The following is a 24,854-nucleotide window of genomic DNA, read 5'->3' on the forward strand; positions in this document are numbered from 1 at the left end:
AGTGAGAAGTCAGAAAGATCATGCCCTAGAAGTAAGGGTTACCCACCGAGGAATAAGAACCACATCCTGGGAGTACCGCATAATAAAAATAAAGACTGTATCCCAGTAATAAGACCCAAACTGAAATCGACCAGTCCTGACAAAGCCTAAAACTCAGCCTTGACAGGACAGAATGACCTGTTGGTACTGTGACTACCAATTAGAAGAAAATGTAACTCTTTTCAGAGGATAATAGTTACAGCCCTTATATTTTTCATCCACAATGTCTGGCATCCAGTAAAAAAATACAAGAAATGCTAAAAAACAAAACAAATAACTAGAAACCAAGGGGGAAAAAAAAGCCAATAGAAACAAAACAAACACAACTGAATCACATAATGGAGTGTTAAAGTGGAGATTTTCAAAATAATGACTAGTATATCCAAGAAAATAGAGAAAAGGAGGGATTAAATAGATAAAAAGAAAATTTCAATGGAGAACCTATTGGAGTCTATATATATATAGACTATATATAGACTATATATATATATATATATATATATGTGTATATATATGTATGTACAGGTTCTTGTCAGAAGCTGGCACCTTGACACTGGACTCTTCAGCCTCCAGAATTGTGAACCAATACATTTCTGCTGATTTAAAATAACCCAGTCTGTGGTATTCTGTTACAGCAACACAAAACGAACTAACACTGTCTGCAAATCTCAGGGTGAATAAACAAGTAAAATCACACTTCACCACATGATTGTCTGACACATCTGTTAACAAAGTCAAACAGGCAAGGCATAGTGTTTACTGGAGAATGTTGAGAATTAAATCAGGGTCAAATTGGACAGTTTCTGAGAATCCTACTGAATTGCAATTTTATAATATTGGGTGATGAGGGGTGACCTAAAGCTACAAAGCAAAGACTATGTCAGTTGGTAATTTCTTCAAAGGCTTTTATCCTGCTTACTTTGTCTATTATCATTATTTTTATTCAGCATTTTCCAGGAGGTCTTAGACAGCATATTAGGGAAGAAATGAAATAAAAGTCGTAATGACTGGAGAGGAAGAAGTAAAAACTGACATTTGCATTTGTGATTACAGGATGGTGGATGCAGAAAATCCAAACGATTCCACAAACAATTATAATTAATAAGTGAATGTGTCAAGTCTGTTGAACAGGAGGCCAATATTGCATTGTCATACACTAGCAACAAAAAATTAGAAAACAAAATTTTAAAAACATTATTTACAATAATATACACATAAAGATCAAATACCTAGGAACACATCTAAAGAAAAATTATGTAAAATTGTGCCACTGAAAATGATCAGAACTCTTAAAAAACATATTTAAGAAGATCAGATGGTTGTAGATGTCTGGTCCTATTTCTGAGTTCTCCATTCTGTTCCATTGGTCTACATGTCTGTTTTTGTACTAGTAACCAGTGAGGAAAGGATTCTCTATTTAATAAAAATGCACTGGGAAAACTGGTCAGCCATATGCAGAAAACAGAAACTGGACCCCTTCCTTACACCTTATACAAAAATTATTTAATAGCTCAAGATGAATTAAAGACTTAAATGTAAAACCCAAAGCTATAAAAACCTTAGAAGAAAATCTAGGCAATATCATTCAGGACATAGGCATGGGCAAAGATTTCATGAAGAAAACGACAAAAGCAATAGCAACAAAAGCAAAAATTGACAAATGGGATCTAATTAAACTAAACAGCTTCTGCACAGCAAAAGAAACTATCATCAGAGTGAACGGACAACGAATGGGAAAAGAATTCTGCAATCTATCCACCTGACAAAGGTCTAATATCTAGAGTTTACAAGGAACATAAATTCACAAGAAAAAAAAACACATTAAAAAGTGGGCAAGGGATATGAACAGACACTTCTCAAAAGAAGACATTATGTTGCCAACAAACAATTGACAAAAAGCTCAACATCACTGATCAGAGAAATGCAAATCAAAACCACAATGAGATACCATCTCACGCCAGTCAGAATGACAATTACTAAAAAGCCAAGAAACAACAGATGTTGGCAAGGTTGTGGAGAATAAGGAATGTTTTTACACTGTTGGTGGGAGTTTAATTAGTTCAACCATTGTGGAAGACAGTGTAGTGATTCCTCAAAGATCTAGAAGCAGAAATACCATTTGATCCAGCAATCCCATTACTGGGTTTATATCCAAAGGAACAGAATGACTTATATATATTCACTGCAGCACTATTCACAATAGCAAAGACATGGAATCAACCCAAATGCCCATCAATGACAGACTGGATAAAGAAAATGTGGTACACATACACCATGAAATACTATGCAGCCATAAAAAGGAACGAGAACATGTCCTCTGCAGGGACATGGATGAAACTAGAAGCCGTTATCCTCAGCAAACTAATGCAAGATCAGAAAACTAAATACTGCATGTTCTTACTTATAAGTGGGAGTTGAACGATGACAACACATGGACACACGGCGGGGCACAATACACACTGGGGCCTGTCGTGGGTGGGAGTGAGGGGAGGGACAGCATCAGGAAGAACAGCCAGTGGATGTTGGGTTTAATACCTGGGTGATGGATTATCTGTGCAGCAAACCACCATGGCACATGTTTACCTATGTAATAAACTTGTACATCCTGCACATGTACCCTGGAACTTAAAAGCTGAAGAAAAAAACTTATTTAAGAAGACTTAAATAAATGAAGCTAGTCATGAATTAGAAGACTTAATAATATCAAATTGTCAATTCTCCCCAACTTGATTTACAGATTCAATGGAATCATAATAAAAATGCCCCAGGAGGTTTTATTTATTTACTTACTTGTTGGCAGAAAATGACAAACTGACTTTAAAATTTACACCAATATCTGAAGGACCTACAATAGCCAACCCAATTCTGAAGAAGAACAAAGCTGGAAGACTTACACTACCAGATACCAAGATTATCTAAGATAAAGTAATTCTTGAAACAATGTATGAGGCAGCCACTGGAAATTTTATCCCAGGCCCAAAGTACCCATTCAGGGGACTCAAACATGAGCTTGACTAGTCCAGCCTGCCTGGTTTTACCCCATAATCTACCCTGGAAGCAGAGCACAAGACCAGAACCCCTGAAAGTTTCATGGCCCAGCTCAGTACCTGAGATACCTGAATAATTCTTGAATTACAAAGGTTAATCACCCTACTGTCACTATTGCAGCTGATGCTCATTTGCAAGTACCACCTCCTAGTAAGTCACTCTGCACCACCCATCACAATATCTATTAATACAACTGCATAGTGCCTTGGAAGAAAACAAGCTTTGTATGACCTCTGCTGCCACCATTGCCCACCCCAGCTAGGCAGGAGGCCTTGAGCCCAATCACCCACCCAGTACATTACTACTATCACTGGCATTTGAGAAAGTCACCATACTAAGACTACTTTATAACCAACACTATAATACAGTGTCTATGTCACTGAATGCACCCTGAAGCAAAGCCAAATCACCCTACTCAACATACATCATAGATACATCCTCAAGGGAAAAAAAGTCCTGCCCCAACAAAAGCAAACTAAAAAATAAGAAGAAGCAACTGTTATCCCAGATGCAAGTGAATCAGCACAGTAATATTGGAAATATGAAAAAAAAAAAAAAGGTGCTATGACACCCCCAGAGAAACACACAGTAATTCTCTAGCAATGGATCCTAACTAAAAAACAAATCTTCAAAATGCCAGATAAAGAATTCAAAACACTGATTTAAAAGAAGCTGTCAGGGGCCAGATACAGTGGCTCACACCTGTAATCCTAGCACTTTAGGAAGCCAAGGTGGGCAGATAATTTGAGGTCAGGAGTTCAAGACCCGCCTGGCCAACAGGGTGAAACCCCATCTCTACTAAAAAAAATACAAAAATTAGCCAGGCATGGTAACGCACCCTTGTAATTCCAGCTACTCAGGAGGCCGAGGCACAAGAATCACTTGAACCCAGGAGGTGGAGGTTGCAGTGAGCCGAGATTGTGCCACAGCACTCTAGCCTGGGTGACAAGGTAAAACTCTGTCTCAGAAAAAAAAAAAAAAGGAGAAGAAGAAGAAAGAAAAGGAGGAAGGAGAAAGGAGGGAGGAAGGAGGAGGGAGGAGGAGGAAGAAGAGAAGGAGGAGGAGGAGGAGGAGGAGGAGGAGGAGGAGAAGGAGAAGGAGAAGGAGAAGGAGAAGGAGAAGGAGAAGGAGAAGGAGAAGGAGAAGAAGAAGAAGGCGACGAAGACGAAGAAGACGAAGACGAAGCAGCAGCAGCAGCTGTCAGGGGCAGGGTACAGTGACTCATGCCTGCAATCCCAATACTTTAGGAGGCCAAGACAAGAGGAAGGAGGATCACTTAAGGCCAGGAGTTCAAGACGAGCCTGGGCAACATAGTAAGACCCTCCATCTCTACAAAAAATAAAAAAAATAAGCTAGGTGTGGTGGTATGTGCCTGAATTTGTAGCTACTTAGGACAGTGAGGCAAGAGGACGGCTTGAGTTTACAGTAAGCTATGACTGCATCACTGCACTCCAGACAAGGCAACAGAGGGAGGCACTGTTTCAAAATAAAATTAAATTAAAAGAAAAAAAGTAGCTCAACAAGATACAAGAGAAATCTGAAAACTAATACAAAGAAGTCAGAAAATCAATTCAGGATATGAATGAGAAATTTACCAAAGAGATAGATATTTTAAAAAGAAAACCAAACAGAACTTCTAGAAATAAAAAATTCATTGAAGGAATTACAAAATACATTTGAAAGCTTCAACAACAGACTAGACCAAGCAGAAGAAAGAACCTCAGAACTTTAAGGTAGTTTTTTTAATTAATCCAGTCAGACAAAAAAAAAAAAAAAGAAACCAGAATTTTTAAAAATGAGTAGAACCTCTGAGAAGTAAGGAATTACATAAGACATCGGAACCTATGAATCATAGGTATTCCTAGGGCAGAAGAAAAAGCAAAAATTTCAGAAAACCTATTTGAGAATATAATTGAGAAAACCTTCCCTAGTCTAGCAAAGGATCTAGAAATCCAGATACAAGAGGCTCAACAAACTCCAGCCAAATACATTGCGAGAAGGATCCCACCATGGCATCTAGTCATCAGGCTGTCTAAGGTCAATGTGAAGGAAAAATCCCTAAATACAATAAAAGTGTCTAGTCACTTATACAGGAAACTTCATCAAACTAACAGTGGACTTCTCAGCAGAAACTTCAGAAGCTAGAAAAGACTGGGATTCCATTTTCAAAGTGCTTAAAGAAAATGGTCAAACTCAAATTTTGTATCCTGCTAGTGCAACCTTCACAAATGAAGGAGAAATAAAATGTTTCCCAGACAAGCAAATCAGGGAATGCATCACCACTAGATTGGTCCTATGAGAAATGCTTAAAGAAGTTCTAAACACGGGAACAAAAGGTTGATACTCTATCATAAAAACACATGAAATTCACAAGTTTTATGAAACAATTATACAAAAAAGGAAAAGAAAGAAATCAAAGGGCAACATGACAGAACTCCAGAAGACCACGAAGAGAGAATAAAAAACAAAGAATCTACAAAGCTGGCTGGTCATGGTGGCTCATGCTTGTAATCCCAGCACTTCAGGGCCGAGGCAGAAGGATCACCTGAGGTCAGGAGTTTGAGACCAGCCTGGCCAACATGGCAAAATCCCACCTGTACTAAAAATACAAAAATTAGCCAGGCATGGTGGCATGCGCCTGTAATTCCGGCTACTTGGGAGGCTGAGGCACGGGAATCACTTGAACTCAGGAGGTGGAGGTTGTAGTGAGCCAAGATCGTGCCATTGCACCCCAGCCTGGGTGACAGAGCAAGACTCAAGATTCTTGCTTAAAAAAAAAAAAAAAAAAAAAAAAGAATCTACAAAGCAACTAGATAGCAATTAACATTATGACTGGAACAAAACCTCATGCATCAGTATTAACCTTGAATGCAGCACTTCAAAGATATAAACTGGTGCAATGGATTAAAAAACAACAACAACTATATGCTGCTTACAAGAAATTTGCCTTACTGTTAAAGACACACAGACTGAAGGTAAAGGGGTGGAAAAATGTTCCATGCAAAAGGAAACCAAAAGCAAGCAGGAGTAACAATACTTACATTAGATAAAACAGACTGTAAATAAACAATAGTTTAAAAATATATATATATATATAATGACATAGGGATCAATTCAACAAGAAGATATAATAATCCTAAGTATATACTGCCAAAACTGGAGTATCAGATTAATAAAACAAATACTACTAGGCCTAAGAAAAGAGACAGATAGCAATACAATAATAATGTGGGACTTCCAACACCCCACTGAGAGCAGTAATAGATCACTGAGACAGACAGAAAGTCAACAAAGAAACACTGAACTTAAAACCAAATGGACCTAACAGACATTTACAGAACATCCTACCCAACAACCACAAAAGATACATTTCTCTCATTAGCACATGGGACATTCTCCAACACAGGCCAAACATCAGGCCACAAACAAGTCTCAATAAATTAAAAAAAAATCAAAATCATATCAAGTATCTTCACACAATGGAATAAAACTAAAAATCAATCTGAAGAGAAACTCTCAAAAATGTAGAAACACATGTAAATTAAACAACATGATCCTGGACAACCTTTGGGTCAATGACAAAATTAAGAGGGAAATTAAATTTTCTGAGGCTGGGCACGGTAGCTCATGCTTGTATCTATTATTCCACACTCTATGTTCACATGTCCACATTATTTGGCTTCCACTTATAAATGAGAATATTCAGTATTTGAATTCCTGAGTTATTGTCATGGCTTTCAATTTCATCCATATTGCTGCAAAAGGCATGATTCCATTCTTTTTACACCAGATAAAACAGACTTTTTTATCGGATAAAACAAACGTGTGCAGGTTATCTTTTTGACATAATGAATTCTTTTCCTCTGGGTATATACCCAGTAGTGGGATTGCTGGATCAAATGACAGTTCTATTTTTTGTTCTTTGAGAACTCTCCATATGTTTTCCATAGGGGTGGTACTAATTTATATTTCTCCCAACACTATATAAGCACTCCCTTTTCTCCACATCCTCACCAACATCATATTTTTTGACTTTCTAAAAATAGCTGTTTTGACTGGTATAAGATGATATCTCGTAGATTTTTCACTTCTCTGATGATTAGTGATATTGAGCATTTTTTCAAATGCTTCTTGGCCACTTGTATGTCTTCTTTTGAAAAATGTCTTTCATGTCCTTTGCCTACTTTTAAATGGGGTTATTTGGGTGGTGGTTGTTGTTGTTGTTGCTGTTGAGTTGCCTGAGTTGCTTGTAGATTCTGGGTATTGGTCTTTTGGATATGCAGTTTGCAAACATTTTTGCTTATTCTGCAAGTTGTCTGTTTACTCTGTTATTTCTTTTGCTGTACAAAAAGCTTTTTAGTTTAATTAAGTCTCATTTGTCTACTTTTGGTTTTGTTGCTTTTGCTTCTGAGGTCTTAGTCATGAATTCTTTGTCTAGGGCAATGTCCAGAAGAATTTTTTCTAGATTTTCTTCTAGTATGTTTTAGTTTTGGATTTTAAATTTAAGTCTTTAATCTGTCTTGAGTTGATTTTTTTTTTTTTTTTTTTTTTTTTTTTGAGACAGAGTCTTGCTGCGATGCCCAGGCTGGAGTGCAATGGCGCAATCTTGGCTCACTGCACCATCTGCCTCCTGGGTTCAAGTGATTCTCCTGTCTCAGCCTCCCGAGTAGCTGGGACTATAGGCGTGCGCCACCATGCCCGGCTAATTTTTGTATTTTCAGTAGAGACGGGGTTTCACCATTTTGGCCAGGCTGGTCTTGAACTCCTGACCTCAAGTGATCCGCCCACCTAAGCCTCCCAAAGTTCTGGGATTACAGGTGAGCCACTGCACCCAGCCTCTTGAGTTGATTTTTATATAAAATAAGAGAGAGTGGTTCAGTTTCATTCTTTCTGCATATGGCTATCCTATTTTCTCAGCACCATTTACTGAATAGGTTGTCCTTTCCCAGTGTACGTTTTTGTCTACTTTGCCAAAGATCAGTCGGCTGTAGATTTGTGGCTTTATTTCTAGTTCCTGCATTCTGTTCCATTGATCTATGTGTCTATTTTTATACCAGTACCATGCTGTTTTGATTACTATAGCTTTGGTTTCCCATTGTTGGAGGGGGGACTACTGGGAGGTGTTTGGGTCACAGGGGCAGATCCTTGATAAATGGCTTGGTGCCTTCCCCATGGTAATGAGTGACAGCTGGTTGTTAAAAGGTCCCTGGCTCTTTCACCTTTTTCTCTTGCTCCCTCTCTCACCATGTGACATGCCTGCTCTCCCTTTGTCTTCCATCATAAGCTACCCAAGGCCTCACCTTATAAGCTGGCACTGTGCCTCTTATAGAGGCTGCAGAACTCTGACCCAAACAAACCTCTTTTCTTTATAAATTACCCAGCCTTAAGTATTCGTGTATAGCACAGCAAAATGGAATAACACAACATTTACACATTTCATGAATAACAGTTAAATTTGTATTAATTTTGTCTTTTTTTTCTAACCAAGTTTTCAGGTGACTTCTATGAGAATAATCAGAAACTAGTATCTACCAAGGTTCTTTCTGTTTAATGTAACTTCCTCAAATACTATGTTCTTCAAAAATAAAGTAATTGAGAATGCAGTGTATTATGAGAAACTTTATAAGGGCTGATTATAATATAAATCCTTCTTTGCTTAGGATAGTTTTTGAGGAAAAATCTTGCTAGATGTAAATTGAATATATATGATACATGGGTACTTAAACAAATGAACATTTACCCTGTTTAGAAACACCCAAGTATGCAAAATTAAATACATGAAAGGTTTGTGTCTTTCTTGGCAAAAGGCAGGCAAAAAGCAGAATAAAACTGTAGTCATGTAATCCAATTAATCCCTCAATCCAACAAATACCCTAGAAAGGAAAAGGGCAATTCAGAAAATACTAACAACATGCAGAAAAACAGAGGCAGCATTCTTTCAAAGAAACAGTTCTCACACTTTATAGGTAAGTGATTGAAACCAAAAATGTTCCTCCTCTAACACAGATCGATCAACTCTAAATCTCACCTGCTTTTTAAACTCCCTGCTATTATTTAGTCTCTTTAACTGCCAGTTAAGACCCCACAAATACAAAGATAAGTGTTCACAGATCAGTGCTTCTGGGCCTATTCCAGAAAGTTTGATACACTGGAGGTTTCTGCCTGTTTTGAAGCTTGTGGCCTAAAATTACTTTTCTTCCTGGCAGTAACTCCAAGTTCAGCCTTATTTTTTATTTTTTATTTTTTTAAATCTCTCATGCTTGAATTAGGAAAGCTTTATTTTTAACATTAAAAATAACTCCCACACTGTATTACTTGAAGTTTCTAAAACAACTGTCTTGTTTTATACTCTAATTTTAAATAATTCATTTCTTAATGAGAAACTTTTCATTACTAAGCTCCATTTGAAGTTGGTGCTATGAAAACCTAACACAGACTCTTTTGTAGAAATTATTCTTTTGGTTTGGTTGAGGTCATAAACATCAATTCAGGACACCTAATAATCATTCTACTAAGGTCTAGAGGATGGCTGTTATTTACTCAAGGGTATCTCATAATATTAGAGCCAACTTGGAGTTCATACCTGTGCCTCTAGTAAAGACTAACACCCAAAATCATCTCCAAGAGACAAGTATTTATTCTGTTCATCTGGATGCTCTTGGTGATATCTTAACTAAGCAAATCTGCTTAACTGTCTTATTTAGAAGATGTTCTGTGATCACCAATTTTAAAAACCACACAAATAAATGTTACCATGAAAAACTGTAGTTCTCACACAGTTCACAAACTGAACAATTCCTTGAGTATTTGTGGGTCATTTTAAAATAGCTAGTATAATTAAAGATATTATTAGAAATATGCTAATGGATGTATGTATAAACATCAAGCAATGTATAACTATACAAAAGTTTCCCTTGACAATGAATTCCTCTGAATGTATTAATTCTAACATACATCATCTAAATCTTAAACACAATTTTCAAAATGTGTTACCTAATAAACTCATTTATTTCATCCTCTACCTTCTCTTATATCAGACAAAAGCCAAAAGACATAGGCTCAGCTGCTTGAGATCACAGCACAAAGGAAGTGTTGTTAAGAATAAAAAGGGGAAATTCAGGAGCATGTAGATCTAGGTCTTAACTTTTATAGACCTCAGTTCTCCACTGTCACTGTCATCTATACCAGTGATTTCCACCCTTGATAGGTACTCCCTCCATCTAGGACATTTTTTTTTTTAACTCAAATTTCTATAAATGGTAGTGTGGGCACGCATTTATACTTCCTGTCCAATCGTATTAAAATGACAATTAAGAAATAAAAAACATATAAACTCACAAGAACAAAAATAATGAGAAAGAAGACAACAGCTGACAAGAGATACTGACAAAATTTTGAAAAACAAAAAGTACACGGACAAAAAGTAACAAACACTTAACAGGCCAGACAAAGCAGAAACTTCAATGTCTGTGGGGCTAGAGGTAGAGAACAACAAGTTGATGTGGGTCTTAAGAGTCTCCAAAAGCTAAGAAATTCAAGGTAGCCCTGAAAGCATGGGTGAAGAGTGGGACGAAAGGCAAAAGTTTTCTAGATTCTCCCAAGGCAGAGTCAAAATAAAAAATAAAAATAAACCCAGGCACAGTGGCTCACACCTGTAATCCCAGCACTTTGGGAGGCTGAGGTGGGCAGATCACCTGAGGTCAGCAGTTCAAGACCAGCCTGGCCAACATGGTGAAACCCTGTCTCTACTAAAAATACAAAAATTAGCCGGGCATGGTGGCGTACGTCTATAGTCCCAGCTACCGGGGAGGCTGAGGCAGGAGAATCGCTTGAACCTGGGAGGTGGAGGTTGCAGTGAGCCAAGATTGTGCCACTGCACTCCAGCCTGGACGACAGAGCGAGACTCCATCTCGAAAAATAAAATAAAATAAAATTAAAATAATAAAAATAAAGCAAAAGTTTTAAAGTCTGGATAAAAAACAATGAGAACTCACTACCTCTATTCCTACTCCACATAATGAAGGCACTGCCTCCCTCCAATCCAACAGGTGATAGGAGCTTTACTCTCTGGAGAAAATGAACCAGTGAGGTTCCAGGCACGGGGGTGCAGGGGTGAAGCACTGTACTGGCCACAGGAGGATTCTGTTAAAGCTGACTCATGCTACTGCTGTAAAATGCACTGTGTTCAGCAACTGATAGAAAAACAAGAAAGACGTTTGGCTGTGTCTGTTCAACTGGGCCCACCATAAATTACGGTTCTTTAATCATAGTCATCCAACTTCTTTCTTGAAAGAGCTATGAAAATGGTAGAAGAATCTAATAAATCTCTTTACTATGAAAGGAATTGTCAATTCCCTACAACTCATGTTTGTTAAAGCAAATTTTGGCAAACTGCGTAACAGCATGATATGATAATATGATGAACTGAGACCCCTTACAGTTCTGAGGCAAGAAATTTTGAGATGGAGTCTCACTCTGTTGCCTAGATGGAGTGCAGTTGCATGATCTTTGCTCACTACAACCTCTGACTTTTGGGCTCAAGCAATTCTCCCGCCTCAACCTCTGGAGTAGCTGGGACTACAGATGCCTGCCACTAGGGCCGGCTAATTTTTGTATTTTTAGTAGAGATGGGGTTTCACCATGTTGGCTAAGCTGGTTTCAAATTCCTGACCTCAAGTAATCTGCCCACTTCAACCTTCCAAAGTGCTGGAATCAAAGGCATGAGCCACTGTGCCCGGCCAGTTAAAATATTTTAAGTGGGTACCAAAGAACGTCCACATTTGATTGATTCCAGTAATAGAACACCTCCACAATAATTTTTAAAATAATAATTTAAATTACATTTATTTATCTGTAAAAGAAAATGTGTGAAAAATTATTACACATGGAGCTATTCCAGAGTACAAAGTCTGCCCTTGCAGTACTTGAACAGCATGGATTTTCTAACGTTGTAAAAACTTTTTATGTTATGAATTATTTAAAGACTTAACTATCTGGGTCAGAAAGAAATAAGATAACACCAGAACCCATACATAATATACACCATCATTATACATCTGGAGAAAGTTACTGTGATGGTTAATACTGAGTGTCAACGTGTTTGGATTGAAGGACGCAAAGTATTGTTCCAGTGTGTCTGTGAGGATATTGTCAAAGGAAATTAACATTTGAGTCAGTGAACTGAAAGAGGCAGACCCACCCTCAATCTGAGTGGGCATCATCTAATCAGCTTCCAGCATGGCTACAATAAAGCAGACAAAAGAAGTTGGAAGGATCAGACTTGCTGATTCTTCTGGCCTTCAGCTTTCTCCCGTGCTGGATGCTTCTTGCCCTCGAATATCGGACTCGAAGTTCTTCAACTTTTGGACTCTAGAATGTACACCAGTGGTTTGCCAAGGGCTCTTGGGGCTTCAGCCACAGACTGAAGGCTGCACTGTCAGCTTCCCTACTTTTGAGGTTTTGGAACTCGGAATGACTTCCTTGCTCCTCAGTCTGCAGATGGCCTACTGTGGGACTTCACCATGTGATTGTGTGAGTCAATACTCCTTAAACTCTTCTTCATATACACATCTATCCTATTAGTCTTATCCCTCTAGCGAACCCTAATACAGTTCCTATATCCTCAAAGTATTCATATTGAGTATTATTCCAGTCAAAACTGTGCTATTTGTAAAAGACAATCCTCTTGATGAAACATGTTGAAACATTAAGGTATTACTTACTGGATGCATTTAACAGTGGAATCATGCATGTCACTGCTCCAAGGACTACTCAACACCTTCCCCCCTCCATACCCAACCTTCTTCTGTCACTCACTCCTAGCCACCAGGCCTGAGAATGCCAGAACAAGGTCACCAACCTTCTCTCTCAGTCACATCAGAACGATCCAACTTGGCGTCCTTATGCTGTCCTTCTGCCACCTTCACGGCCACAGCTCGGCAAATGGCCCCAAGTTTTCTATCCAGAGAACGAACCCCTGCCTCTCTGGTATACCTGTCATCAAAGAAAAATACATTATTTTTGACTATACACCACCTAAAAAAATAGAAGTAATGTGATTAACAATTTTAGTAAAGAAACAGTGTACATTTAAAAGTTCATTACCCTTTCTTGAGTACTAGCTTTTCCACACTTAAAACTCCTCATTATTGTTATTTCTTCAGTACTCTGATGTATTTTCAGCTACAACAATGTCCTTTATACAGATTATTTTGAATTATGATCCTACACTTAAAAATGAACCCTAGTTCTAGTTCAATTTACATTGCCAAAGTAAACTTGGCACCATATTAAAAAACTGTTTACTCCTCGGTAATTTGTTAAAGAATTTTCTTAAACAAAATTGGTCAATTTAGGAAAATTCTAGATAAATTTATTGTATTTGAAATATTGCTGAAAGAATAAAAGAAATTGTGCTCTTTGTGGAACTAAAACAAAAACAAATCTGAGACAGAAATCTGTTTTTCACTAGGCACTTTGCTCACCACCTTTCTTCAGTGTATTTTCATTGTGAAGATTTCTAAAGGAAGAAGGTATGCTAAGTGATGAAAGCACTGTGACACTGTGAAAAAGACTCTACGTGTGGTTAAGCAGAGCTGCTTTAAACACATGTACATTAGAATCAAACTCCATTAAGACATTCCACAGACCATTATACAGTGAAACCATTTTTTGGTCTCTCAGTTTTGGATGGACCTGAATGGACAGGATCAGGTGGAAAATGCAGTTTTATCTGAAGAATTGGATTTGACTAAGCCATACATTTGATTAAGTCAGACATACACTGTAGACTTTACGAAAGCAGATTTTAAAAGTTCTGAGAAAAGACAGATAAAAAGCTCTTAGCTAAACACTCTAAAACTCATTTCAGTCAAAGGTACAGAAGGGTATAAAGTCTATATTATGCAACTACACATAATTTCAATAAGGGAGAAAACAGGGAGGCATCTTAACAACTTCTACATTTGGGCTTTAAAAAATTCAGCTCTATAAATACAAAATAGGATATGCCAAGCTTAGCGAAATTCACTGAAAAAGGGAAGAGAATCATCTTTAAAAAGCTAAGAATCTAGAGATACAGTCATAAAATAATATAGTCAGAATAAGAAAAGCATGATCTTCCTATACCATGAACTGTTTAGACTCTATCTGAAACATTGTGTTCAACTCTGGGTGTTTAATTTTAAGACACATTGATATACAGGATTCTTTCAGAAGAAGACTAATTAGGAAGTCTTGAAACTACATCAAGAGGAACGGTACAGAGGAGAGGAATAGTTAGCTTGAAAAAGAGAACACTTAGCCTGCAGACCTGATAGTATTTTATTTTAATGTCAGAAGGGCTGTACAAGGAGGAATTACACTTAGATTCCAGGTACTCATATAAGGCAGAAGAAGAAAATTATAGAAAAGTGAACAGAAAGAATATCTTTGTAACAATTATCACTTGAGCTCAGGAGTTCCAGGCCAGCCTCGCCTAGATGGTGAGACCCCATGTCTAATTTTTTTTTTTGTTTTTTGAGACGGAGTCTCACTCTGTTGCCCAGGCTGAAGTGCAGTGGCACGATCTCGACTCACTGCAACCTCCACCTCCCTGGTTCAAGCAATTCCCCTGCCTCAGCCTCCTGAGTAGCTGGGATTACAGGTGCACACCATCATGCCCGGCATGAGCCTGTGGTCCTAGCTACTTGGGGGATTAGGTGGGAAGATGGCTTGAGCCTGGGAGGCAGAGGCTGCAGTGAGCCAAGATCACGTCACTGCACTCTAGCCTGAGTAACAGCATGAGAACCTGTCTTAAAAAAATAATAAAAATAATTATCTTTGTTACAATTAGAATTACCCATGAAGAGGTAGTGATTAGCTAGCATTAAGCATACTGGGACTGGAAGTATTCAAGTAGGTGAGTTATACTTGGAGATAAGAAAGACTAGAACATTAGGGTCTATGACTGTGACATATCTCAAAAGATGAAAAACTCAAATATTGATACTCTACGTCCTAAGTTTGGTAACTCACTAAATACCCAAAACGTGCCTGGAGTAGTACATACTTGTGCTGTTTTTAAAAACAATATCAAAACTAACAAAACTGCTCAGTATTTCCTTATGTCCATAGCTTTTAAGATCTGGTATTTTGAGTTAACAAGTATATATAAAAAAGAAATAGTTCTCCAGGCAACAATTGGGAAACATAAATAATGATCACTCTTCAGAATCATTATTATTCAGATAAACTCTGGGTTTTTCTCTATCCCTCATATTGTACAGATGGGGAAGCTAACAAAAAGCTTAATGACTTATTGAAAGTTACCCAAAGGCATCATGAGTATTATCTGGAATAATGATATTGTTGGAAGACTCAGGCATATAAGTCACTTAATTTATTTCTCCTGGCATTATCCACACCATAAATCACAAAACAAATTAAAAGGAACCCCCAGGTAAGATTTAGTCTTACTGTTTTGTATATAAATCTAAATAGACCCATAAGAACGCATAGATCAAAAGACAGTCTGGCCAAACTCTAAGTCAAAGTTCAAAATAGAGAAATACTTTACATCTCTTAAAAACAGTAGTTACTAGAAAAGGGCCGCATGACTAGAGCTTGGCAGCCTGACATGACTTGCTGGATGATGCAATGGATCTGTAATAGTGAGCCAGGAAAACTGTAAGAGGCTGTGGTGGATATAAATTCTCAACAGAGTATATTTTCCATTCAAACAGGGAATCTGTACATTAGACTAAGCAATACTCTATTCAGATAATTTACACACTGCTTGCTACAGGCTTAAGCATTTGGTAGTAAACTGGGGAAGGCACCTTCTCTATTGTCCCAGTGTTAATTCTGAAGATCAAAATTCCAAGGATTTAAAAAATCTCTCAGCCAAAGAGAAGAAAAGAAAACTGAGTAACTTAAATCAGATTATCTGAAAGTAGCATATCACCTCTTAGAATTCAAAAACTTTCAAGATCCTGGGCATAAAAAGTGTCTCTATATTTACCACGTATTTGGTTTTTAAATCAGATTAACCCCTTATATTGCTATTGCGGCAAAGCATACATTTCAGCTTTAGCTATAACAATATTCCAAATGGTTTCTCTGTAAACTTCTGCCTAGTAGAGAGAATGGTGTAAATCAATAGTTATGATAACACTTGCTGGAAGTTGTTGAAGAAAGAGAAATGGATGCTATAGGATGCCAATAAAATAATCTTTTCAGGAGACTGTGGCTTATCTCAAAAGATGTAAAACTCAAATATTGATACTCTATGTCCTAAGTTTGGTAAGTCAGTAAATACCCAAAACGTGCCTGGAGTTCATTAATGAAGCCTCAGGATGGCTAACTAACCTGGTGATGATATCAAGAGTGGTGACCTGGGGGATCTGAATCTGCTGAGGAGTCAGCCCATGTTGTTCCAGCTGCTTGGGGATCAAGTGCCTATGGGCAATCTCTATCTTCTCCTCCTGTGTATACCCTGGAAAAGAAGGAATCTTGTTTCGTAATTATTTACATGGCTCCCATAATGCCATGCTTTTTTTGCTCTGTCGCCCAGGCTGGAGTGCAGTGGCGTGATCTCAGCTCACTACAACCTCCACCTCTTGGGCTCAAGCGATTCTCCTGCCTCAGCCTCCCAAGTAGTTGGGATTACAGGCATGCGCAACCATGCCTGGCTGATTTCTGTATTTTCAGTAGAGACAGGGCTTTGCCATGTTGGCCAGGCTGGTCTCAAACTCCTGGCCTCAAGTGATCCACCAGCCTCAGCCTCGCAAAGTGCTGAGATTACAGGCATGAGCCACTGCTCCCAGCCAGTGCCATGCTTTTTAAATGAATCAAATATAGATTAAATGGATCTTAGATTTAGAACACATTTAAGTATTATTTCAAATGAGACTATAATTACAATAAAGAAATTTATTCTGGCCAGGCACGTTGGCTCACATCAGTAATCCTAGCACTTTGGGAGGCTGAGGCACCTAGATCACTTGAGCTTAGGAGTTTGAGACCAGCCTGGGCAACATGGCGAAACCCTGTCTCTACTAAAAACACAAAAAATTAGCTGGGCGTGGTTGCGTGTGTCTGTAGTCCCAGTTACTCTGGAGGCTGAGGCACGAGAATTGCTTCAGCTGGGGAGGGGGAGGTTGCAATGAGCTGAGATTGCGCCACTGCACTCTAGCCAGGTCAGCAGAGACTCGAGACTCTGTCTCCAAAAAGAAAGGAAAAAGAAAAAAGAAGTTTGATCTAAATCAATAATTGTTAAAATTTCCAACGTTTTCACAAACAAAACAAGCATTTACTAAGCACAGTGTTTGAAAGTCTTCTGATTAAATGATGTATCTCCCAAAGAGGAAAAAACCTCAAATCTTAGAGACAATTATCTCTCTATCCTCAAATCCTCTGAAATTTCAAATAGAAAAATAAATGCATCTTTTTAGCCTAATTTGATCTATACTTGAAACACACACACACACACACACACACACACACACACCCCTCAATTAACTAAGCAATGGGTTCCAAAAGGGCTCTAAAGATACTGTTTCCAGAACTATGACTATAAAATAAATTGTAGCAGCAAAAGAAAACCTAAGATGTCCCTACAAAAGGTTTTTCCCTCCACATGATGGCACATATAAACGTGTGTGTATATGTAATTATATATGTGTGCATATGTATTTATATATGTATATATGTATTTTATATATACAGTATATTTAGAAGACTTTATGTTCTTATTTGCCTGAATATAGATTTTCTTTGTCTCTAAATCCTGTAAGACAAAATTCCATCTAACGTCCCTTTCCATTTAACATGCAAAAATTAAAAATATGAATTGATAAGGCACCTTTTGAATGGAAAGAGGTTAGTAGACACCAGGAAAGCTAGAAGATCGGACAGCTAAATCTGCCAAAGGAAGAAGGTGGCATCACATGTTCCCCTCTGCAGCAGCTGTCCTGATTCTTTCACTTTACTTTAGTGTATCTAATGGGTTTTCTGCCATAACTTGGAGTTTCCAGGGAATTGAGTCTCATTACTTATTTACTTTAGACTTTAAATACACAATTAACTTTTTTTTTTTTTTTTTTGAGACGGAGTCTTGCTCTGTCGCCCAGGCTGGAGTGCAGTGGCCGGATCTCAGCTCACTGCAAGCTCCGCCTCCCAGGTTTACGCCATTCTCCTGCCTCAGCCTCCCGAGTAGCTGGGACTACAGGCGCCCGCCACCTCGCCCGGCTACACAATTAACTTTTTACTCTACCATATTTTAAAATTAAATATAGGAACCTGCAATGCTCACGGATAATTAAGAAATCCAATTATATTGGGAGGCCAAGGTGGGTGGATCACAAGGTCAAGACATCGTGACCATCCTGGCCAACATGGTGAAACCCTGTCTCTACTAAAAATACAAAAATTAGCTGGGCGTGGTAGTGCATGCCTGTAGTTTCAGCTACTCAGGAGGCTGAGGCAAGAGAACTGTTTGAACCTGGGATGTAGAGGTTGCAGTGAGCCGAGATCGTGCCACTGCACTCCAGCCTGGCAACAGAGTGAGACTCCATCTCAAAAAAAAAAAAAAAAAAAAAAAAAAAAAAAAAAAAACCAGAAATCCAATTATAACTCACTTAGTAGTAAAAATATATTTCAGATTAATTAGAAAAAAAACACACTTAGATTACATTTAGAATCTAAAGACATTTAGGGCCGGGTGTGGCAGTTCATGCCTGTAATCCCAGCACTTTGGGAAGCTGAGGCAGGTGAATCACCTAAGGTCAGGAGTTCAAGACCAGCCTGGCCAATATGGAGAAACCCCGTCCCTACTAAAAATGCAAAAATTAGCCAGGTGTGATGGTGCGCACCCGTAGTCCCAACAACTTGGGAAGCTGAGGCACGAGAATCGCTTGAACCAGGAAGCAGAGGTTGCAGTGAGCCGAGATTTTGCCCCTGCATTCCAGCCTAGGTGACAGAGTGAGACTCCATCTCAAAAAAAAGAAAAAATAAATAAAAGACATTTAGGCTGGACATGGTGGCTCATGTCTGTAATCCCAACAATTTTGGAGGCCAAGGCAGGCAGATCACTTGAGGCCAGGAGTTCGAGGCCAGACTGGCCAACATGGCAAAATCCTGTCTCTACTAAAAATACAAAAATTACCTGGGCGTGGTCACGAGTGCCTGTAATCTCAGCTACTTGGGAGGCTGACACACGAGACTCACTTGAACTTCGGCGGCAGAGGCTGCAGTGAGCCAAGATTGTGCCACTGCACTCGCCTGGGCAACAGAGCTAGACTCTGTCTCTAAATAATTAAATAAATAAAGACATTTAGATTCTACTCTACATTAAAAAAAAAAAAAAACTCACTGATATTTGATCTCTTCCAGGGAAAAACAATTCTGAGCAATCAAAATAAGGTGAAAATGCTATAATTTATCTAGTGTTAGTAAGTGAAGGAATACATTTTGCACGCTCCAGTGAAGGAGAAGACATTTAAAAAATTTAACTATTTGATAGATTCAAGAGGAATTTAAAAGCAGCATGCATTTTAATATAAAAGTGTGGCCAGATTTTATGAAAAAGTTCAGTTGTTTTTTTTGTTTGTTTTTTTTTTTTGAGATGGAGTTTCACTCTGTCACCCAGGCTGGAGTGCAGTGGCGTGAGGCTCACTGCAACCTCCCCCTCTCAGGTTCAAGGGATTCTCCTGCCTCAGCCTCCTGAGTAGGTGGGACTACAGGCACCCGCCACCATGCCAGGCTAATTTTTGTATTTTTAGTAGAGATGGGGTTTCACCACATTGGCCAGGCTGGTCTCGAATTTCTGACCTCAAGTGATCCACCCGCCTCGGCCTCCCAGAGTGCTGGGATTACAGGCGTGAGCCACCACACATGGCCTGCAATTTTAGAAATTATGTTAAAGAAGAATGTCTTATTTTTCACAAAATTATCACTCTTTCATGCTAAATTAAATCTGAAATTGTTGTTGTCAACTTTTGCTGTTTTGCTCTTCCAGACTTTGAAGCTACATAGAAACTGATTTACATACATTCCTCAGAACTTCTGAAGATTGTATGCTGGCAAACGAACCTCTTTCAGTCACAACTCCACAGCATAACTAATTTTAAAGTTATGGTCAGAAAGGCAAGATGTATCATAATGATTTCATTTAAGAGTCAGGTACCTGGAACCTGAATGATCTCCATTCTGTCCAACAAGGCAGCTGGAATGGTGGCAGTGGTGTTGGCGGTAGCTATAAAAAGAACTTGAGAAAGGTCAAAGGCCACATTTAGATAATGATCTGTGAAGTTATGGTTTTGTTCAGGATCCAACACCTAGGGGAGAACAAAAAACATTTTAAAAACTTTAGTAGTTCCAACAGAAGGCTGTATATAAGTGAAAACACATAATATACTGGGAAGGTTGGTATTTCTGCTCAGAATAGTTTAAGAAACAGATAAAACTAACATCTAAGCATTATTCTTTGCATTCTCTACATTCTACATATTTTTTAAAAAATAAAATATGTTCAGTGTTAAAATTTCTGAAAATGTAACAGCACAAAGCAGCAGAAATTACACTTTTAACACTCGTTCAAAAATCTATTTATTGATGACTCATTGTTTGGCCATCGTAAGTTACTAGTCCTGCAGAACCAGTTTCCATCTAGGTAAAACACCCTATATAAACTGCTATGGGAATATAAAGCAAATATGTAAAGTATTTTGAAATTCTCAAATAACCGGTAAATAAGAACCCATATAATCCCCCTAGAACATTTTCAGAAAGTCTGGTATAAACTATTTAACTGAAAGGAGAATTCCAAATAAGAGAAACCTTTACTATGAGTTAAATAAGAGTAAAAATTACTATGCTACTATATTCTGATACAGCAAAAAATTCACTATTTAAAAATGGCTTACTGTAATAACACTGCTGCCTATGATAAGCAAAATATCAATAGCTCTTTTTTCTTTTTTTTGAGCCAGAGTCTCACTCTGTTGCTCAGGCTGGAGTGCAGTGGCACAATCTCGGCTCACTGCAACCTCTGCCTCCCGGGTTCCAGCGATTCTCCTGCCTCAGCCTCCTGAGTAGCTGGGACTACAGGTGTGTGCCACCATGCCCAGCTAACTTGTGTATTTTTAGTAGAGATGGGGTTTCACCATGTTGGCCAGGCTGGTCTCGAATTCTTGACCTCAAGTGATCCGCCTGCCTCAGCCTCCCAAAGTACTGGGATTACAAGCTTGAGCCACTGCACCCAGCAATAGCTCTCACAAATATTTGAATTATATACATCAGATAATTTAACAGTCAACTTGGATTCTTAAAATGTGCAACTGTACATTAACGAGAGTCAAGTTACAGGCATTTGTTGCTAAGGGGCTGGTGTAGGATTTTAATAAGGCACCAACAGTTTCTACATTTTCCAAACCTTAAACATATTAACACTTTCACTTAGATACCCAATTACTATAAATAGGGTTGCCACACATATTCAAAAAGGCAATAAAATGACTAACATATTCACCAATTACAATTTAACTATATAAGCAGGTTTTCCTACCTTCTGATTGTTTCTGAAGTTTTACTTATTTTCAAAACTATCCAAAGTTAGTTTTTTTTGGTTTTTTTTTTGAGACACAGTCTCATTTTGTCACCCAGGTTGAGGTGCAGTGGCATGATCTCAGCTCACTGCAATCTTTGCCTCCTGAGTAGCTGGAATTACAGGTGCGCACTACCACACCTGGCTAATTTTTGTATTTTTAGTAGAGATGGGGTTTCACCATGTTGGCCAGATTGGTCTCAAACTCCTGGCTTCGAGCGATGCACCTGCCTTGGCCTCCCAAAGTGCTGGGATTACAGGTGTGAGCCACCACACCCAGCCCCAAGCTAGTCTTAATTCTAGGCCTCATACATAATTTTGAATTTTGTTAAACATTAATTATTACTGGAAACTCTCTTTATCTAGAGTTCCCAGAAAGCTCTAATTTCACATTTTCACAAGACTTAATAATGTTTAATGTCATTAAAAAACAAGTACTTTCAAGTAATCAAGGAAAACTAATTATGTTCAGTATCGAATTGGTTAAGAGTGGTCTTACTATCTACTAATTATCTAAAAACTGTTTACAGGCTGGGCATGGTGGCTCACGCCTGTAATCCCAGCTTTTTGGGAGGCCAAGGCAGGCAGATCAGTTGAGGTCAGGCGTTTGAGACCAGCCTAGCCAACATGGTGAAATGCTGTCTCTACTAAAAATATACAAAAATTAGCCTGGTATGGTGGCACATGCCTGTAGTTCCAGCTACTCAGGAGGCTAAGGCATGAGAATTGCTTGAACCTTGGAGGCGGAAGTTGCTGTGGGCTCAGATCATGCCACTGCACTCCAGCTTGGGCGACGAGTGAAAATCCATCTCAAACAAACTGTTTAGGTATGGTAAATGTTTATGTATGGAAAATAGTTAAAACTATTATCTAGTGACAAAAACGCTCTTCTTTTGACCCAAACTTGAGTCAGGCTCCTCTGAGTCCTCTGCTCAACTAAGCCAATGTCAGCCTTCCCTCTGTCTTTGTATAATCCAATTTGAGCAAGAATCTTGCTAAATCAGGTTAGCGAAAATGACCCATAACCATATGTATCTGTTCTCACTTCCAACCCAGCATCTTTTCACCCTGGCCTCCCTTCAGCAAGAGTTCTGTTGTGTCCTTCTAGTGAGAATCCCTTATAACCCCAATGTTTCCTCTTAGAATCTTTCCCTCTACTGATTCCCCATTCACTCTCCCACCACTGCAAAACCCCACTGCAGTGTTTCTTATACCTAGTCTCCCACCTTGAAAAAAATAATCCTTACCACCTTTAATAAGCACCATGAATAATTTTTTAACACTAGCTAAAGAAAAAAATCTTTTTTTTTTTTTTTTTAAGACAGAGTCTCGCTCTTTTGCCCAGGCTGGAGTGCGGTGGTGCGATTTCGGCCCACTGCAAGCTCTGCCCCTGGGTTCACGCCATTCTCCTGCCTCAGCCTCCCAAGTAGCTGGGACTACCCCTGACCTCATGATCCACCCGCCTCAGTCTCCCAAAGTGCTGGGATTACAGGTGTGAGCCACTGCACCTGGCCAGAAAAAATCTATTCTTTAATGGCTCTAATCATATGTAATTCATACATGCTGGATATGTTTTAGAAATGGCTGTCAGACCTGAACAAGTAATTTTTTTCTCTTAAAATTTTAAGACACTAAATTTTAAAAAGTAGGAAAATTAATAAAGCAATGTTTCTAATTATGGAGGTTTTAAAAACAGCATGACAGAATACCTAGATGATAAAGGAAAAAAAATTAGTGATGTCTGTTGAAAGAAAAACTCTAGATAAATTAAACAGTTTAATTGAGCAAAGAACGAGTCTCAAATTGGGCAGCTCCCAGAACCAGAATAGGTTCAGAGAAACTCTGGCATATGGTGTGATAATATTTATGGACAGAAGAAGGAAAGCGATATGCAAAAAACAAAGAGTGATGTACAGTAACAGCGGGATTGCTTACAGCTTGATGTTTGCTTTATTTAAACACAGTTTGTTAACAGCTGACTTCCTGTGACTTGCCGAAAATCTGTGATTGGTGTAAGAATAGTGTATTTACACATCTAGTTAGGCTGCAGTTTACCTTGTAAGGGGAAACTCTTAGGCCAAACTTAAAATATTAATATGTAAGGAGGCAGATTTAGGCTAAATTTGTGCCCAATTTGCCTGCCTTCCTCTTTTACTGAGGAAAGTGTGAAAAGAAAGTAAATCTCAGGACCCCCAAATTACTAAGCAAAAGGGAAAAGACAAGCTGGGAACTGCGTCGCACATTTGCTCCCAAATAAGATAGCTACAAAGACAAAAAAAGCTACATACCTCCCTCACAATTCCCCATTTAGAAATTCCTTATGAGCCCCAAGATCTTTAACCTGTAACAGTTCTGTTGAATTTCACCTCAACAATGTAAATTGACAGCTTATTCTTTACACATACAGGACAAAGGACAGAACTCAAAGTCATCCCTCTGCTCACCTGAGACAACTGCACATCTGATGGCTTCCTGTACGCTATGTTTATTTTATCTTATGTAGAAATGCAGATTCACTAAGCTACATGAATGCATAAGTGACTATTCCTCTGCTCCCCTCTCACAGGCGAATGGCTGATCAAAGACTCACAACAATGCAACCGTTTGTCTCTTGTCTACCCATACCTTTTAAAATTTCCTCCTCTTTTCTCAGTATCCTGCCCATTCCCCTTTAAATATTGAAGCCCTCAAAATCATCTTTGGAGAACACTGGCAAAATAAACTTCTAAATTGGTTGAGACCTGTCTCAGATACTTTCTAGTTTTCAAAAGCATAAAAGGACATATAGAATTTAAACAGCATCAGAAATACTGATCAATATTCTGGCAGAAAATAATTTCTGGTAACCACTACTCAGATGAAGCTCCAAGGCAAACTGGTGAGTCCATGGAAGAAGGAAAATTACAATTAAGAGCTTTGTAGCTATCAAACCTCGTCTTCTTACCCTAACTTCAGAGCAGGGATTCTACTGCCCATATCCAGGGCCGCTTTCAAAAATAATCAGGGCTGTTTCTCCTTTATTTTCCCCAACTAAAAGATTTTCTGTATCAATCCTAGGACTATAATTCCTACCTACAAGGTATGACTGTGAAAGTACTGGAAATAGCTGTGATATGACACATTATTCCTAGGAATGTGAAGTCACAATGGGATGAACCGTGGGAGCAATGTACACTGAGAATTG

General features: G+C 38.5%; 1 protein-coding gene across 1 annotated transcript in view; it reads right to left on the minus strand.

Annotated features, from left to right (window-relative positions):
- The window catches only part of LONP2 (lon peptidase 2, peroxisomal), a 108,963-nt gene that overhangs the window by 37,807 nt on the left and 46,302 nt on the right, over positions 1–24,854 (minus strand). Inside the window, exons 9-11 of the mRNA XM_010354870.1 lie at positions 20,252–20,402; positions 16,435–16,561; positions 12,947–13,080 (exon numbers count right to left, since the gene is read on the minus strand). Of these exons, the coding sequence (XP_010353172.1) occupies positions 12,947–13,080; positions 16,435–16,561; positions 20,252–20,402 (412 nt within the window). The remainder of the gene's footprint in view (positions 1–12,946; positions 13,081–16,434; positions 16,562–20,251; positions 20,403–24,854) is intronic.

Source organism: Rhinopithecus roxellana, chromosome 20 (genome assembly GCF_007565055.1).
Source record: "Rhinopithecus roxellana isolate Shanxi Qingling chromosome 20, ASM756505v1, whole genome shotgun sequence".
Classification (NCBI taxonomy): Eukaryota; Metazoa; Chordata; class Mammalia; order Primates; family Cercopithecidae; genus Rhinopithecus; species Rhinopithecus roxellana.